The sequence below is a fragment of the Chaetura pelagica genome, unplaced genomic scaffold, assembly GCF_000747805.2.
Source record: "Chaetura pelagica isolate M959 unplaced genomic scaffold, ChaPel_1.0 scaffold356, whole genome shotgun sequence".
NCBI lineage: Eukaryota > Metazoa > Chordata > Aves > Apodiformes > Apodidae > Chaetura > Chaetura pelagica.
Genome location: NW_009953964.1, coordinates 3,500,500 through 3,518,446, shown reverse-complemented (window position 1 = coordinate 3,518,446; position 17,947 = coordinate 3,500,500). Strand labels below are relative to the sequence as shown.

Genomic DNA, 17,947 nt, shown 5'->3' with positions numbered 1-17,947 from the left:
CAGCAAGTTTTTGTTCAGACACAGAATATATCTTTTTTATTTCTAACTAGCACATGGACAGATTCTAATCTGATCACGCATCTTATTGAAAAGTTCATTCTGGACCTTTGAAATTGAAATGTATTTCAGCATACTTGTATTCATATTATCAAATGAGTCTGGCATATTTTTGTACCATCTCCTATCTGCATTTCATTAAAACATGTAAAGTAATGACATTGGGATGTAGTTAACCTCAGAGAGCCAGAAACCTACATCATGTGAAAGAGTTGCAAAAAACCCTCTGAAAATAATCAAGTCACCCTGTCTTGATGCTGCAGTATGCAATGACAGTGCATTCTTTCCACTCAGCACCATTAATAGCATACTGATTCATCACCACAACATGACATTATAACATCTTTTACTTTACCACCTACCCTTTCCCAACTGCAGATAAGAGCAGAAGAGGGTATTCTCCACCTTACCGTCTTTAAATACCTGCACTTTTTACATTTTAACAGGCATAATGATAAGCAAGCATGAGTCAGAGATGCTTATATGTTAATGAATGAGTTTGCTTTTGCATTTTTTTGCTTGAATCAGGTAGCAGTGGGAAGGAAGTGTATTTCCTCATTACTAACACTGTACACTCCAAAACAGAAAGAATAAATTCATGAGCTCACATGAAGAACGCTATTGGGCCTGTGAGCTACATAACCAGATTTGTTGTGTGAACAGAGAAGCAGCTCTCAAGTGGCATTTCTATCATTCCATATTTGTAACTATGGGTGCTTTCAAATCAAGATACTGTTAGTGAATCTTAAAAATGTATCTGATGATTAAAGACAAGTGCAGAGAGGACTGAACTGTTATTACTGGAAATATTTGGATCATAGCCTACTAGCAATTTTAATGCAGAATTGCACTGCTTCAGAGGGGGTTCTGTGAGCCATGATCTGTCTTGTGCAACAACAAAAGAAAGAGAGGATCACTGTTGGGAAATGGCAGTATGTTAATCTAGATTTCTGCTGAGCATTCTACTTACTAGCCCCTCAAGTAAAGTGTCTTTCGTACTTTGAGCCTGTTTATCACAATGCTAAGAAGCGACATGATGTAGAATGTTGTTAACTTTCATTTGCTCTGTTATTAAGGCAGTTCCTCTGGAGTTCTTAAAAGCTACAGCCAGTATACGTTGTTAACTGAAAAACACAGAACACTTAGCAGTCATGTTGGTTAGCTGGTAAACAGGATGACAGCTATAACCAAAGATGAGTTGGGTGGTCGTGGTTGTTTTTTTTTAAAATATATGTACGAATTTAAGAGTAGCAGAGTTGAAGCAAAATTCTAATGCCCGCATTTTCTTTCCCTTCTTTTCAAGGAATCACTACAGTTCTAACAATGACCACTTTAAGCATCAGCGCACGCCATTCTTTGCCCAAGGTGTCCTATGCTACCGCCATGGATTGGTTCATAGCTGTGTGCTTTGCCTTTGTCTTCTCTGCACTCATTGAATTTGCAGCTGTCAACTACTTTACCAATCTCCAGGCTCAGAGAGCAATGAGGAAGGCAGCCAGGGCAGCAGCCCTGGCAGCAGCACTATCAGCAGCAACTGTAACGGCAGAGGATAAGATTGTCTCGGTAATTGCTTGCTTTTCTGATAATAAGCATCATATAGGAAGAGGCAGCTGAAGTGGTGAATGCAAAACAATATTAAAATTTCTGAACCTGAAACAGTTTATGTAACCAAGTAATGTCTGTTTATCAAAGACATTGTTCTCATTTTAGAAAATGAGAATACTTCATTTATTCATACTATTTAAATTTGAGGTATGATTTGTTAGGAGAGATGTTTCTTTGGTGAGATGTTTAAGGAAAGCCGTTAGGCTGTTACCCATAATACTTCTTTTGCGCAATCATTGCTCTAGGCAATGTGGTTGGGCACCTGTGGTTCTCTTGGTAAGTCTGTAGAATTTTTAGGACACTCTACAATGGAGTGAATATGTGCTTTGGCCAGATGATTATGGGATCACTTTAGGACACACCATAAGTGGTTCGTCTGGAAGAAGAGGAATTAGGCTTTATATAAACTTGGCATCTGTTACTTTCCTAAATATATTTGTTGGTGAAAGCTTGAAAAAAAAAACAAATTTAAAGAGTAAAGATAGATTTTAGTACATACGAAAGACAGGAAGGCTTTCTAGTATCAAAAAAAGAATGTCAGAATTGTTTGTCAATATTATTCCTTATATCTCAGACTAACTAGCAAATACAGTATGTGCTAACATATTTATCATTATAGACCTCCTGTTTTCAAATCAGTTTTTCTACCACCACATTTACCATTTTGAGAGGAATAACAGAATTTGAATGACCTTCTGCAAAATACTTGAGTCTGTAGTTGAATAAGGAAGTCAGTATAAGAGTTATTGAATATAAGGGCAACGCCTTACCCACCATATAGTCATTCCTCTTACATTTGCTTGTAAACAGTAGTTAAAGTTACAACATGTAGGTACATTTGAACAGTTAAATTTGTAATTGATAAGTTTTAGATACTCCACAGAATCTTGCTACTGGTCCTCATGGAGCTAATCAAATATTCTTCACTTCGACTGGGAAGCATCATGCTTTTAAAACTGTATTTGGCTTACAATGTTATTAATATTGGAAAAATATATTTTAAGATATAATGAAATAAATGCAGTTTAGCTTCACTAACTATATAAATGCCAAAAAAAAGCAATTTTTTATACAGTTTAACTCAGCACCACAACTTTTTTCTTTGTTTTTTTTCTTTGTTGTTGTTTTTTTTTTAATCCAAAGTTATATAAATAAAATACAAAAGAAAGTCCAAACATTTCTAAAGAGGCTTGGAAGCAAATGTTCTCAGAATCTTGCACTGATTTAAAATAACTGCAGAAAGGCTGATTTCATTTTGGCAACATTTGCAGTGTTCATATCTATATTAATTTTAACTAGTAAATTTTATAATTATATTTAAGCCTCACAAAAAAACGAGAGGAAAAGGAAGTATGCATTTGCCGATATTTAGGACATACTTCCCTCCTCAGTGTCCTGATGCTTGTCTGAAGTACTCTGGACTAAATAAGCAGAACACCTCAGCAGTAAAATAGTACAAAATGCTGTAAAGACTGAAGGAACTTTAAAATGTAATAAAACTTAACTTGGATTCTTTTTGTTGACTTTTTGTGAGGGCAAGCTCTCAGAAAAAAATTTAAAGAGATCACTTGGCTTTATGTAGCTTCAGGAAAATATTGATAGCTGCTACATAATGAGGAGGAACGACAGACAGCTCTTATCTTTTCTACACACACTTCCTTATTCAGATTTGTGTTAATCATAGGAAAGTTTCCAAAAAAAGACAAAAAAAAACAAAAAAAAAAAACCCTCAACGAAAAAAACCTAATTTTTTTTTTTATTTATCTTCCTCCTGAGTTAGATGAAAATGGTTTGGCCTACTCTGCACATGCTACTGCTGGCAACTTCACAGCAGATGCTACAAAGCCACCACCACCCTGCTCCCCCACTTCCCCAGTCTCTAGAAGACAACTGTTTAAAAATTAACCCTCTGCATATTCCAAGATACACTAGAACACACTCCCGATGATTGTGGCACCTCACATACTTGTGGGTGAGGTTTATATGGTCTCTGTATCATTGCAAAGCAAGCTAAGCACAGACTTGTCAAAACTGCTGTTGAACAAAATAATAAAAGAAAAAGAGAAATTCAAAGAAATTCTCAAGTGTTTTATTAAGGGCTTCAGCCACAAACAAGCACAGAGCCAAACTGAAAACACACTTTTCTCATTTTATAAATATTTTCTTGTCTGCTTCTCCAAGTAAAAACAAACAAATAAGCATCTATGAATAAAGTAAATATCTAGGAAACACTCTGCAACCATTTCCTCAAGAAAACTATTTACAACTAGTTAACAACATACAGATTTAGAAAAGTAGTAGGTCCCATGACAGGCTTTCAAGGTAAACTCAGTCTCTAAAACAGGCCAGTGTCCACAAAATTCCAAGTCCTGTTCTTGCTCAAAGCTCATATTATCCAAGACAGTAATTTTCAAATCTTGTTACTCCACAACTTTTTTCTTACAGGACCAGTTCTCTACAGGAACACATCTCTGCAATAATGGAAAAGGCAAAACTAATAAGATCATAAAAAAGAAGGGTACTTAGAACTGAAGGAAAGATGTTGTAGTCAGGTTGCTTCTAGAATATTAGCTATTGCATTTAAAAGTCCCATTCCAGAAAGGCATGCTGGGAGGAATTTAATCTAATTACAGAATAAGAGATTTTAATATTTTTTAAAATGTTATTTTCGTCTCTCATTTTTGTGTAGTGAGGGCAAGGGGGAAAGAACTTTTGTATGTTAGCACATAGATGGATGTATTGCAGTCAGTGATATGATTCCAGCTGAAACAGACCTTAACTAGCTAATTTGAATGCTAACAATGTAATTAGTACAGGCTGATTGCATGAGTAGATGACCATTTCATCAGGATTATCATCCTGTACTGAGCTTTGTACTTTTATAGCCACAATATTGGTCTTAAGGAAGTTCTGTTTAAAGAAGGCACACAGCAGAAAATGTAGTTTCTTTGTTACTGAAAATTTAGCAGATGTTTCTGAGGTCCTGATTTCCCGTTTGCTGCCCTGTACCCTCAGCTTGTTCCATTTGTTTGCTTCTAAATTACCACTTTTCCTTCAGGGTTTGTTTGGGTTTTTTTGGTTGCTACAATGTCCAATTCTTACTCTTTACCCCTTTGATAATTTATCTTACCTCTCCTGCTCTTTTTTTTGCCTTTTCTCCGCATTTACTCCATCTCTTCTATTAAAATATTATTTTCTAATTCACTAGAAAAAAAAGAATCTATTTGAATCCAAGTCTTATACATAATTTTTTGGGGTCTACTTTGATAAAAAAAAACCCAAACCAACAACTAAAATCCTTCCATTCTCTCATACATAACTTGCACTTTGGTACCTTGTCTTTTCTAATCTGCTAATCTAATTTTTTATTTTTAATTAATTTTTGGTATCTAAGGCAGAACAGTATGTTTTTCATCCAATTGTAATGCTAGTATTTTTATTTGTGATTTTTTTTTTAATTTCATGAAAGTTGTCAGAATTTTAGCTATATGAAAGGGCAGTTATAGGATAGAGTGGTGAAAAAATCCTTGCTTTCTTCTTAATTTCTAGAAGTCAGATGGTATTTTTACATTGAGAAAATTTCTGAAGATTGTAAAGGCTTGGGGTATACCATTTGTAAAAATAAAAGTGAAGAAGTGAGATTCGAAAATTTTCATGCCTATACAGCTGCCAATGGAACTCTTCTATCAGCAGCAACATTAACAACATAGACTATATGTTTGTAATAATTAGTATCTTAAATTGCCTGAAGAGTGGCTAAAGAATATTGTGGTGGGAATAACATGACTGAACTAGTACTTTTGGTATGACTTATTCTCCTACTTTGCATAAGAGAGGCCCAGGGTGCCAGTTTTGATACAAATGAAAATTCAAAGGAGTTACAAAACAGTTAGAAGCTATTGCTGCATGAGTGAGGGCCTAAACTCATCGAGATTAATGTATTTACAGTATATTCAGTTTTGGTCTTTTAATTCCAAATTAACTGTGTTACCTGAAGAAAAAACAAACCACAACCCTCTTTCAAAATATTATCAAAAAGCCTCTTTCCCCTTCAGCCTAGTTAATTTTATTTAAGATCCTGTTTTATTCAAATGAACAAAACTTCTTCTCATGGGTTTTTATACCGTAGCCACAAAACCTCTACACTCAGAAAAGAAAGATGTCAGAAGACCAAACTCTGCTGTACTGCAGTGCTAAAAGTGGGAGGCACTCTGCTCAAGTGACTGGGCTACACCAGTTTCAGTAAGAGGCAGCAGCCCGACTCCATGCTCAGTTAACTGATGCCAGCCCAGCGTGCTGGTTCAGCTTCCAGGAAAGCATCTCTATTCACCTCAGTGAGCTGAGAGCAGGACTTGGCTTGCTCTCTTTGTCAGCTGCAGGCAGTCCCTGCTTGAGATACAAAGCTATGGGTGTTCCACTCCAAAATACGATGGCAACAAGCTGAGCACTCATCTGGACCCTGACAGAAACCTGCTTTTATTCCAATGGTGACCAACCTTGTTCTAGCATGTCAAAACCAAACGTTATTTATACGCACATACACACAAAAACATGATGGAATTTAGCTCTTTACTCCATTTCAAATGTGTATTTTCTTATCAGTCATGCTGTTTCATTATTCTGGCTTCCTTTATCCAGGAATATCCCAATACTGGAAATTGCAGGGGAAGGGAAATTCGTGAGACTGTCTAGAGTGCACCTTTTGAAGTAAGATGTACCATTTGTGAGATGGTCAGGGAGAGCACACCATACATCACAAGACATCCTTCCTATGTGAGAGACTACATGCAAAAGATTGTTGCAGAGTGGTAGCTTGATTATAGTTAGGTTCTAAAATACCTTTTGTTTTAACAGAAAAGAGCACAAAGCAGTGGAGTACCGCTGGGAGGGCTTCCTTCTCCCTACAAATAGCCCTGTCCTTGCATTTCAAAGTAACAGGGCTTGAGCAGAATAGAATTCTCAGTCTCTTTAATAACATTGCCCAACTGCAGAGCAGCCATATGTCACTTCAGTATAGAGGATTTAGTTCTCTCTAATTACGTCAGAATATACTGAGTATTTTTAATGAGTATCCTAGTGTAACCTAAAGGAGAGCAGTTCAGTTTGGATTATCAACAGCCATTTATGAAATCATCCTAGAAACAGCTATAATACACTGAAGTCTTGGCTTTCAGCTGAGTTAGGTAGACCTTCCTCCTCCTCCTCCACAAGTGCAAATTATCAAGTAGGCTAATAAAAATAAACAACTTTCAATTATATTGACCTTTGGTCATCCCAGTGAGGAAAGTAGATGCTGATTATTTGGTTCTGCCTTAGTTAAATATTTGCCTGATTGACAAAACAAGGACAGGGCAGTGAAGAAGGTTTATAAGTAGCTGGTACTATGCACCAAAAATAGAAAAAAAATCAAGATTAATTGAATTTAAGCAAATGTTGTTTGACATTGAAGTCCAATCCCAGTACATTTTTTGCAGGGGCCAGTGAGACTGAAATAAATTATAGAAAAAGCCCCCAAGCAAACTCCATAGTGCTGTTTGTGTAATTCTGTCTTATTTAGGCACTCAAAGTAGTAGTTGCAGAAATTTAGCAAAGTAAATGTAGTGACTTGGATTGTTCTGGACTGACACTGGTAAATTTAAGAGCCAAACGTGACTTTGAGCATTTAAACCTGTTTAACATAGACAGAGGCTCTGTGCTAATTATATTATTTTTCTGAAATGCTACATACAATTGTTAGGAAGACTACCACAGTACATTCACATTGAAAAGAGAATGACTTATGTTCCAGTCTCTGCTCTCCTTAGCACTTACCTGTTGTATATGACAGCAATGTTAATACAATGGGCATGGTATGTTTTCCAGAGTTATGCTTTCTGCCTCTAATGGCTCTTCAGATTTTCTATTGAAGTAATAAGGCAACAACCTTTCCCCTGAACATCTTCACCTGATGGTTAGATTGTATTTTGAGGGAGGTGAATTTCAGTCTCTGAAGGTTAAGAAAGAATTTTTACATGGCTTTCCCATGCTCCCAGTGAGCAGTTTAACCTAAGGGAGTTAACCCTTTTACTGTAGTAAAGCACAAAGAAAACAAATTTGAATGTTATTCCTTGTACTATTTCTAGGCCAGTAAATGTCAAATTCCTAGAGATGGCTAAAGCTAGGATTATTAATGACTTTAAACTGCGTTCAGCTCTTAATTATGCAGAATACTGTAAACACAGATGTTTGCAATGTACATGTTTTGAATCAGATTACACAGATATGTAAAAAAATGTCTAAATTATAGTTAAAATTCTAAAATCTCTAGCATAAGATGGATACTTAAACTGCACAGGATTGTAAAGACTGAGGTGCTTTAGTGCATGCCCAAAAGGAGTTCCTGCTGCAAGGTGCTGCATGTGGATTTTTTAGCTATCACACTGCTGAATGAAGGGGCTGAGCTATGCTTGACTCCCCCTTTGGGTGCTAAATCACAAGCATGTGCTTTTATGTGTATAGTATGAATGGCTGAAATTACTCCAGATATCTACCAATGAGATGGTTAGGGAAAAAGAATGCTATATAATTTATTTAGTATTCTGCTTGGTACAGATAAGAGTTTTGATCCTAGTTGTTATTTTGGTTTTGGTTTGGTTGGGTTTTTTTGTGTGTGTTTTGCGATACCAGCAAAATTCAGTATCTTTAATAAGTTATAAAGAAAAGGGGGCATAACACATTTTTTGTCAGAACTTTTGGAGTTTATTCTCACAAGCCTTGTTTTTACTGCATTGCCCGCAAGAAAGAGAGACATAAGTGAGTAAAAGAGAGAGATAAATAAGGGCATGCAGATATTAATTTGTTTACAGGTAGCTAGTATCTGGGTGCATACATAACTCATATTACTGCTAGGTCATAAACTAAACTGATAGTGAGAATATGTATTTGCAGTACAAAGGAACAGAAGACAGTAAAGAATTTTACAAATATGAATTACAGAAATCTTGAGGAAAAGAAGCATAAGAACAAAGAGCATTCATAAATCACAGTTAGCATCCATATAAAAATCAGAAAAAGCAAACAAATCCATTTACTCCAAGGTTATATATGCTGTTGTTTTTTTTTTTTAATCTGGAAGCTAAGCAATTTGCTTAAAGCCTCCTGAGATACTCTGAGCATAAGTAAATTTTGGTGATACTGCTGAGAGCTGGGAGAGAGCAGCACCTTTATAGAGAAGGTGAGACTGCTTTGCGAGCTTTCTAGGGTAGCAGAGGGCTGAGCTGCAAAAGCTTAATTGAAGCCAGGTTATACCTTGCCAGCCCGTGTGCATACCAGTCTTCCTCTAGTGCAGCTTTATGGTATCTCACATTAAACAGTGATCTTGCAATCTGTTCTGTGTCACTGTGTAGCTATATATAGTGACATTTTTAATTGCTTGATGGGACTAACATATCCCATCAGTGCAAGAGTACTTCTTTGAATCAGGATTCAGTAACTTAACAAAATTCATTGTTTCGTTAGATACGTTGTGCCCTGCCTTAGGCTTCTTGTTGTTCTTACTACTTGTAAAACAGTCCTTACTATTTGAGTGACTGGCTGTATGACCTGTGCAGAATAGACTCCTTATTCCTGTTTTCTCTATATATTTTGCTGAAGTTTCACTATGTGTTTGTAAGTAATTTATGTTAAAAGGAAAAGTTAAATGGAAATATGGTAAACAAATTACCGTAGATGCTGTTCAGAACTCAACTGTAGTAAGAAACTATGTTTTCCTCTTGTTGCCTCTTCCTCTTGGTTTAGCAGTAAATTGCAAGGAAAAATGATTTGTGGTTCTAGGGCATCACATCTGGTCTGTGGTCTGCTACCACACTGAGAATCATTACCCATCTGACATAAATTTAAACTTAAAATTCCATATCCTGGTAGTGGTGTACAAGAAGATACTCTTGGCACTAACTTGCTGGATGGCACTTAAGGGTGTTGAAGATGGTGTAAAGAACTATTCAGGGACTTTTGTAATGATTTATATCAAGTCTAAACCATCTCCTCAGCAGGTGAAGAGCATGACAAAAAAACTGTGGCTTTAGTGAGACAGTGAAATACACTTGTCCTTCCTGAATACTGGAATAGGCTCTTTTAGGTAATGAGAATTTATTAATATCACTACATTGATAGAAATAGACCTAAACTGGCCCCATAATGGGAACATAACCAAGCTAGTGCACTCCTTAGGTTCTGAGAGTGCACACTGACTCCAGATCTTCCTGTGATGAACACTTACTGAGATAATCCTCCTCCTATAGCAGTCCTCCTTGTATAGGAAAGAGATTTAATAAATATAATAAAATAGACCAGAATTATACTTTTCTGTATGCCTATTCAGATTATCACAATCATTTTATTACCTCTTCACTCTAAAATGTTTGATACTGAACATCAACCACAGATGACATCCTGTTTCTGTTCTGCCTGCTATTAACTCCATCACCCCAGTACAATAACTCTTGACTCATGCTTGAATGATCCAGAACAGAATTTCACCCACCTTATACCAGAGTATTGCAGTTGAAAAGGGCTGAGATTCACCTCAGCACTCCCATTTTTAGGTACCACTCATTCTCCACAAAAGGTCAAACTGTTTTTCAGGACAGCAAAAAAACAGCTACCTTGGCAATTTCTGCAATTCAGTTCAAAGCAGGGCATGCAAGGAAACAGGATAACAACTTGAATGAAAGCAGTAGCCCAGGCTATGTCAGTCAGTCTGTTTATAGAGTGGGATTATTATTATAATTAGTGCAAGTGGACGTAGATAACCCTCTTTCTGTTTCTAAGACACATCTGTAGATCATCCTCCATTTAAATCTCTCTCTTGCTTGCTGTGTTGCTGGAAAATACAAAACCAAACATCTGCATTCCAGATAGGCACAGCCCCAGAATATGAATGCTATTTAATATCCATTCAAAACATGATACTGATCATTTAATGTGTAGACGGTAAAGTGGAAGAAGGAGGGATATGGTAAATATTGATGGGTTGTGGGGGAAGAAGCGAATAGGTGAGATACACACTTTTTTCCAAGGCAGCTATGGGCTCCACCTTTTACTTAGACTAAAATCTGTGACGAATCTCTCTCTCCCTAATTTCAGTTGGAGACCAGTCCATTCATCCATGAGCAGAACTTGGCATCATGTAGTAGCAATGACACTTGTATTGTTACTCTGGCAGTAACACCACTAAAAGGATAATTTCTATTTTAACTGTTTTAAGTCATATAGGAGATGCCAGATGTGTTAGGCTGGTCTTTTTTCTAGAAATTGTGGCCCAAGTACAGGCAATGTATTTAGATGTATGTCAGAAAGCGCTTCTTTTAATGATCCATTCATTTATCTGGTTTCTTAAAATCTGTTTCCATACATAGAAATCCTGCCAGATAAATCCCCAAAATGCTAACACTGGGCTGCATTTAAGGGGGTGATTTTCACTAAATCTCTCCCAAGGAATGACTTTGGAAACAGGATATCTAACACCATTTTGCTACCTTAATACCCTGCAAATGTTGCTACTCCATTTAGCAATAGATCTATAAGCTGTTGTATTGTAAGTTATTTACATTTTCTTTCTTCCCTCATTAGCTTCAATTATTTGGTCACCTAGTTCTACTGGCCAAAACAGTTGCTTCTTCAACCCCAAGAACAGCCATGTATGTCATGGTGCCAGACAAATCCTGTGGCTGCTGCCATTCACCACATTCCTAACAGCAATCCTGGGCAGTGTGTAGCATCAAGGGTTTTGAAATTTCTCTCCCATTTCTACTGCTGTGAAAGTGGGTAACTGATATAGCAGAGAAGCAGCAATAAAATCAGAAAGTTGAGTAGAAAGGTAGAGAGAAGCTTAATCATCACAAAACCTAAGACTCTGTATCAAAAAAATCACCCTTATTTCCCCTCCTTTTCTTTATTCTTCCACAGCATTCTGACCCCAATTGTAACCTGAAGAAGCGAGTAAACTCAGTAACATCTCAGGCACCTCAGTCTCCTGAAGTCAGCATGACAGCTAATAGTGCATCCCAATGTCAACCAGTGTCTGTTCCTCCACCAGCCCCACCACCACCACCACCACCACCACCTATCGGAGGTACAAGTAAAATAGACCAGTATTCTAGGATCCTCTTTCCAGTGGCATTTGCGGGATTCAACCTGGTATACTGGGTCGTTTATCTTTCAAAAGACACTATGGAAGTGAGTAGTAACATTTCTGGTACTTGCTTATAATATGTAGTATGTTTACTTGACCTATTTTATTTTAATTAATAATTGACTCTTGCAACTCCACTTAACCAGTCCTTTCTGAGGAAAGTTACTGATAATGGCTTTCTCTAAAAAATCAGCTGTGGCTCCCAGCAGTGGCACTCAGTAATATGCAGAAAGGCTATTTGAAGATGAGGAATGTAAACACTTATCTCTATGCAGTGCTGCACTGAGCAGAGCACATATCCCTGTGGCTGCTGCCATTCACCACATTCCTAACAGCAATCCTGGGCAGTGTGTAGCATCAAGGGTTTTGAAATTTCTCTCCCATTTCTACTGCTGTGAAAGTGGGTAACTGATATAGCAGAGAAGCAGCAATAAAATCAGAAAGTTGAGTAGAAAGGTAGAGAGAAGCTTAATCATCACAAAACCTAAGACTCTGTATCAAAAAAATCACCCTTATTTCCCCTCCTTTTCTTTATTCTTCCACAGCATTCTGACCCCAATTGTAACCTGAAGAAGCGAGTAAACTCAGTAACATCTCAGGCACCTCAGTCTCCTGAAGTCAGCATGACAGCTAATAGTGCATCCCAATGTCAACCAGTGTCTGTTCCTCCACCAGCCCCACCACCACCACCACCACCACCACCTATCGGAGGTACAAGTAAAATAGACCAGTATTCTAGGATCCTCTTTCCAGTGGCATTTGCGGGATTCAACCTGGTATACTGGGTCGTTTATCTTTCAAAAGACACTATGGAAGTGAGTAGTAACATTTCTGGTACTTGCTTATAATATGTAGTATGTTTACTTGACCTATTTTATTTTAATTAATAATTGACTCTTGCAACTCCACTTAACCAGTCCTTTCTGAGGAAAGTTACTGATAATGGCTTTCTCTAAAAAATCAGCTGTGGCTCCCAGCAGTGGCACTCAGTAATATGCAGAAAGGCTATTTGAAGATGAGGAATGTAAACACTTATCTCTATGCAGTGCTGCACTGAGCAGAGCACATTTTGTAAGACAATGCATGAAGCCATTCTCAGCAAACAAACTAATCTTAAATCTTCTATTTCTTCACCTTCCTATTTGCAATAGGGAATGGTTGAATTATCTGTGAAAGCAATGCAGTGAAGGAGATAAGAACTGCAATATCTCCTAAGGTTTGCTCAGTGAGGTAATAAGTCTCTCCCCAGAAGTTTGTTATTAATTCTAAACATTTATCCATAGTGTGAAGAATTAACAACTGCAGCATACAGTTTATGAATCAAGAATCCCCATTTTTACACCTTTTAACACTGACTTTTCCTCCCTCTTCATACAGTTGAACTGTTTTATGCAGATAAACATGCTAAAAGCTTTGCTTTTTAAATGTTTGGGTTTTTTTATCAGACAGTGATCATGTCTTTAGATATCCATGAGGTCCAAAAAAGATGTGTGCATTGCAGATTGAACATGTCTAGAATAATCAGTGATTAGCTTACCATTTTCAAACACTCATTAAACTTTCAGTCTTTAATGCTTAAATTCTCTAATTTTTCTATTTTGCCTCAATAGAGCTAATGGTGTCGTGTTCTCTTGGTAAAAAAATGTATTCATTTGCCTATTGCCATAGGTTTTGAATCTCACTGTATACTGCAGTCAGTATGATTGGTACATGTAACTTTCTTTGGGACAACTAGAGAGATAATAATGGTATTTAGATAGTACTGAATGCACAAAGTGCCTTCCATCAATAAAAACAGAGGCTGGCAATCTGGTGTGCGTGGTGAGCAGATTGTACCTTTACTTCCTGGATGAAAGCAGGCCAAGGGAAATCTCATGGACAGCCAAGAGATGTTGCAGTTCAAACTAACAAGACAGTGCTGATCAGCTGATTTGTGGCATCTTGGCTCTGCTTGAAGTCAAGACTCTAATTTTGCTGATTTTTGCTACTAGTATGATCTGGAAAATGCTGTCTCTCAAAGATGGAGCAGGCTGCCAAGCAGCTTGTATGAAATCAGGAGAGCAGGAAGATAGAAGGCACTATCTGTTACAAATGTTTTTGCAGATGTCTCTCTTCAAGAGGTCACAGCTGCTAACTCCTGGCCACTCAAAATCTGCCCAATGCTAAATTTAGTATTTGTGCCAGAGTTACTGATCCTGCTATTAAAATATTGACTATGTGTGCAAATTACTTCTCTCAGTCAGAGAAGGGAAGTATTGAAAAAGCTTGTATTTAATCATTACAGCTTCTGTTTAGATGCTAGTTTTTAAGCTTGTGTAGCTTGTCCTAACTACAGTGATTTCATTCAACCATTCATATTTTGGATCTAGAAATGTTTAGAACAGAGCTGCCATTTCCCTTGGCAGTGATGAAATATTTACAATGAACCTTGCATATTAATAGTTATATCAGAACTAGGCTTTTAAAATACTTCTGAAGTCTAGGACATGGTGCTGACTATAAATATTTTTTAAATGCCAGTTTGCAAGCTCACAAACCTGCTCATAAACTTAGAAATTATGTTCTGTAGTAGCCTTAGAGAATGACACAAATCCAGCAGCAAGATTTAGAAAGCAGAACAGTATTGACAGCTGGGATGTTTCAAATTATGAAGAATATAGGCAATTATGTAAAATGTTGATCAAGCTGCTGTTGATAAATTACATTTTCCTGATGTGTACTCAGTTGTAACTAATTATGGTTGTGATATACATTGCTAGGTTTCTAATTCAATATGTTGTATCACTTTACCAGTTGTTAGTTTCAAGGCAGAGCAAGACTGGTTTAGCTTGAAAAATATACTAAAAATTTGTAAGCCTTTCAGGTGAAGCAGAGGAGATGGAGAAGTTAGATGAGCAAAGCATGGCATGCTTGAAGGCCAATTCAACTAAATCACAGGCTCAAGCCCAAAAGGTTAAGTTTTAGCACAGTACTGCTCAGATAAGAAATTTATTTTCATTTAGAAAGTGCATTTTGTGCAGTATTTCTGGTATGTTAGCTTTTCTTTTTTGAGTTACTGCTTTTAGTTCATTTGGCTTTTGTTTAAAAAATGGAAAAAATAATCTAAGGGGTTCACTGAAATAACCAAATTTTTTGTGCACAGGTTCTTGCAGTTCGCCTTTCTAGGGTTTTGATGAGTGTAGTTTGGAGTGCAGAACATCATTCACCTAAGTCTGTTGCCATGGAGATTCCTAAACCAAACAGTCACTTCCTGTCTTTGGACAGTGCATATAGAATAAGACCAGAAGCATTTCATGAATCTGCTTGTAAAAAGCAGGCTTAAATTAGGAGTGGAATCAAAGGTAATTTTCAAATCCTGGCATTACCCTCTGGCCAAACTCTTAGAAGTGCAAGAATAGTTTTTTTATTTCATAGGTTGAGAGCCTCACCTAGAATGAGCAACCCTGTTAATGTAGTGACACAGAGTTGCATGAAATGAGGAGATGCGTCCTAAGCTGTTAGGTAGTATGTCTGTGTGGCACTAAGCAGTTTACTTATGGCCTAAGTGTAGAATGAAGCTGTTCTCTGCCTGCGTTTTGCTAGAGATACCGTTGTTAGAACCTAATGTAACCCAATCACAAAATAAAAGTAGAAAAGGAGTACTTGAAAATATGTATATGAAAGAATTTCCCAGTTGAAATAACAGATGCCAGTTTTTAGAGCAGAGAAAGTGCCAATACTTGTATGGTAAGTTCATCATTCTCCCAAAAAGTTTTATAACTGTAATGCTGACAGATACTTACAGCAATATCACTGTGCCATTTATAATATGAAAAAAATAAAGCATTAAAATTACTCTAAGAAAACTTGCTCCCTCAAGATGTAAGGTCAGTTTGTAATGAATTTAGATGGAAAATTTGAAGATGTGACATTCCCATGATTTACACATGCAAAATGAAACAGGCATGTTTCCATAGTGCATGTTCCTCTGTAAGGTACAGCAGTATCTGCCATTCACAAAAAGCTCTATACAGTAAAAAATAAGACACATTTGTTGAGATTAGCCAAATAGGGAAGTTCTTGAAAGGAGAACAAACCCACCTGCCAAATGAGAAAATGTCAAACAGCAATTTTTTGTCTTTGTTTTTGGCTCTACATCTTGCTAAGTCCTTGAGCTGAACACTAATTTATGACAACAACCTCGGTAGGTGAATTGAATGCTTAGCTTATTTTAAAATTTGCTTGATTTGGAGTGCCCTTTTTTTAATGAGAAGAACACAAGTACTTAATCAACTTTTGCTATCATTCACAATGCATGTGATGTTCTTTACATCTTCTTACACAGTCTTTCTAAAGTAACCTGTCTTAATTTTTATATGTAACCTTAAATTACAGTTTTTAATTTAATGAAACATGGAATTATGGAGTGAATCAAAGTAAAGAAGGATATGATGCTCCAGTTTTGATGATAAACTTCAGAAAAGAGTTAAATGACAGATGGAAGGAGAAGATGAGATGCTGAGGACACATGGGTCAAATGTGAAGAAATAAGAACAGAGAAATAAAAAAACTGGAAAAGGATTTAGCTTCAGTATGTTAATATTCGTAAAGCTTGTAGTGCATATTTTTACATCATGTTTCAGTGTAAACACTGGAAAAATAAAGTTCAGGAGAAAACAGTCATCGCCATACATACTGTTGAGCTTTGGTGATCTAGGTAATGAACATGAAATTCTAAAGAGGATTCTTCCTTGTAATGCAGTTCAGTTTTCAGCCTGCTGAGTCAGTTAGAAATCAGGTGGTTTTGTTGGTTAACTTAGTTGTTAACAACCTGGAGGTTAAACTTCTCTCTAAACTTCCCTTCCAGTTTTTTGAACCTACTGCAATGCATCTTCGAAATGACTACCTGTCCAACTGAAGAGAACAGCTCAAGGTCTCAAGAAATCACTGCAGGTCGGGTAGCACTGAAGGGACTTCAAAGGATTTTTCTTATCCACAGGTGCTCTGTTTTCAAACAGGGAATATTTATATTGAACATCACCTGGAAGAAATCTCTGAACAACTAAAAAAGAAACTTTGCAGGGTTCTAGCAATATTTTTGTAATTTTTCTTACCTTTATTTGACTATGTATGTTCTTGTTAAATTATTTTGTTGAATTATCAAAGACAAGAGTTTACATTTGCTCTAATTCTGTTATAAACAACTGAATGTTTCCATAATATATCAGTAACAGGATTATTTTTAACAAATACAATAAGGGTTGGTATAATACGCCTGATTCTGAACTGATATCACTTTGCGTGGTTCCCCTGAAAGGTGAGGAGCTGCACTATGTGCAGCACTTGAAATTGACCCAAACTAATGTTAAAAAATCCCATGAGAGGCAGCTGCAATCCCATCATGTTTTTATAACCCTTTTATAGAAAAGATGAACTTTGATTTTAAGTTAATTTTCATCTCTTTAAATGTGAGATAATATTTATAAAGAACAAGATATAAGAAAAAAGAAAATAGAAGCTATTGCTTACGTGCTTTAGCTGGTTAGTTATGATACTGTAACTTTTTTTAATGAGAATGAAGTACAATTAGACTAATAACAAGGAATTTCTGGGCAGGATCTAAAAATGCAGGACTGAGATGTCAGGGAGTTTGCAGGCTCCAAAGCTGAATAGACAGAAAGATGCAGTTAACCATCAACCTAACTGCAGGCCTCCAGCTCCAGGGAGCTTCCTGGAAGCAAGTCTTGATAGCTAGTTAGGGAAAATTCTGCACTTTATCAGCTGATTCTACTGAGCTAGCAAATTGCCTAGAATTTTTTCCAGAGGCAAATTCCTGTCAGCATATTCAGAGTTTAAAGATAAGATTTTAATTTATTTGTCACTCTCAACACAAACATACACAGGATTTCTTTCTCATAGTTATCTATTATTGTATATTCATTCTTTATCTCCAAAATCCTTAAAAATGTAATTAGTAAAGAGATACCTAATCACATCAAACCCAAGCCAAATTTTTTGCAGGTGTAATAGACACTGGTGGGAGTCCAAAGCACACAAAAGTCATATATGGAGCCAAATAATTAAGGACTTCTAGCTTGAAATGTATTTTAGTACATTAAAATTCAGTTGTTTATA

The 17,947-nt window shown here is 36.6% G+C and overlaps 1 protein-coding gene across 1 annotated transcript in view; it reads left to right on the top strand.

Moving 5' to 3' along the window:
• Window positions 1-16,795, top strand: part of GABRA6 (gamma-aminobutyric acid (GABA) A receptor, alpha 6) — a 50,234-nt gene extending 33,439 nt beyond the window's left edge. The window contains exons 7-9 of the mRNA XM_010002053.1: window positions 1,361-1,620; window positions 11,608-11,877; window positions 16,680-16,795. Of these exons, the coding sequence (XP_010000355.1) occupies window positions 1,361-1,620; window positions 11,608-11,877; window positions 16,680-16,730 (581 nt within the window). The 3' untranslated portion in view covers window positions 16,731-16,795. The remainder of the gene's footprint in view (window positions 1-1,360; window positions 1,621-11,607; window positions 11,878-16,679) is intronic.
• Window positions 16,796-17,947: the final 1,152 nt, after the last annotated feature.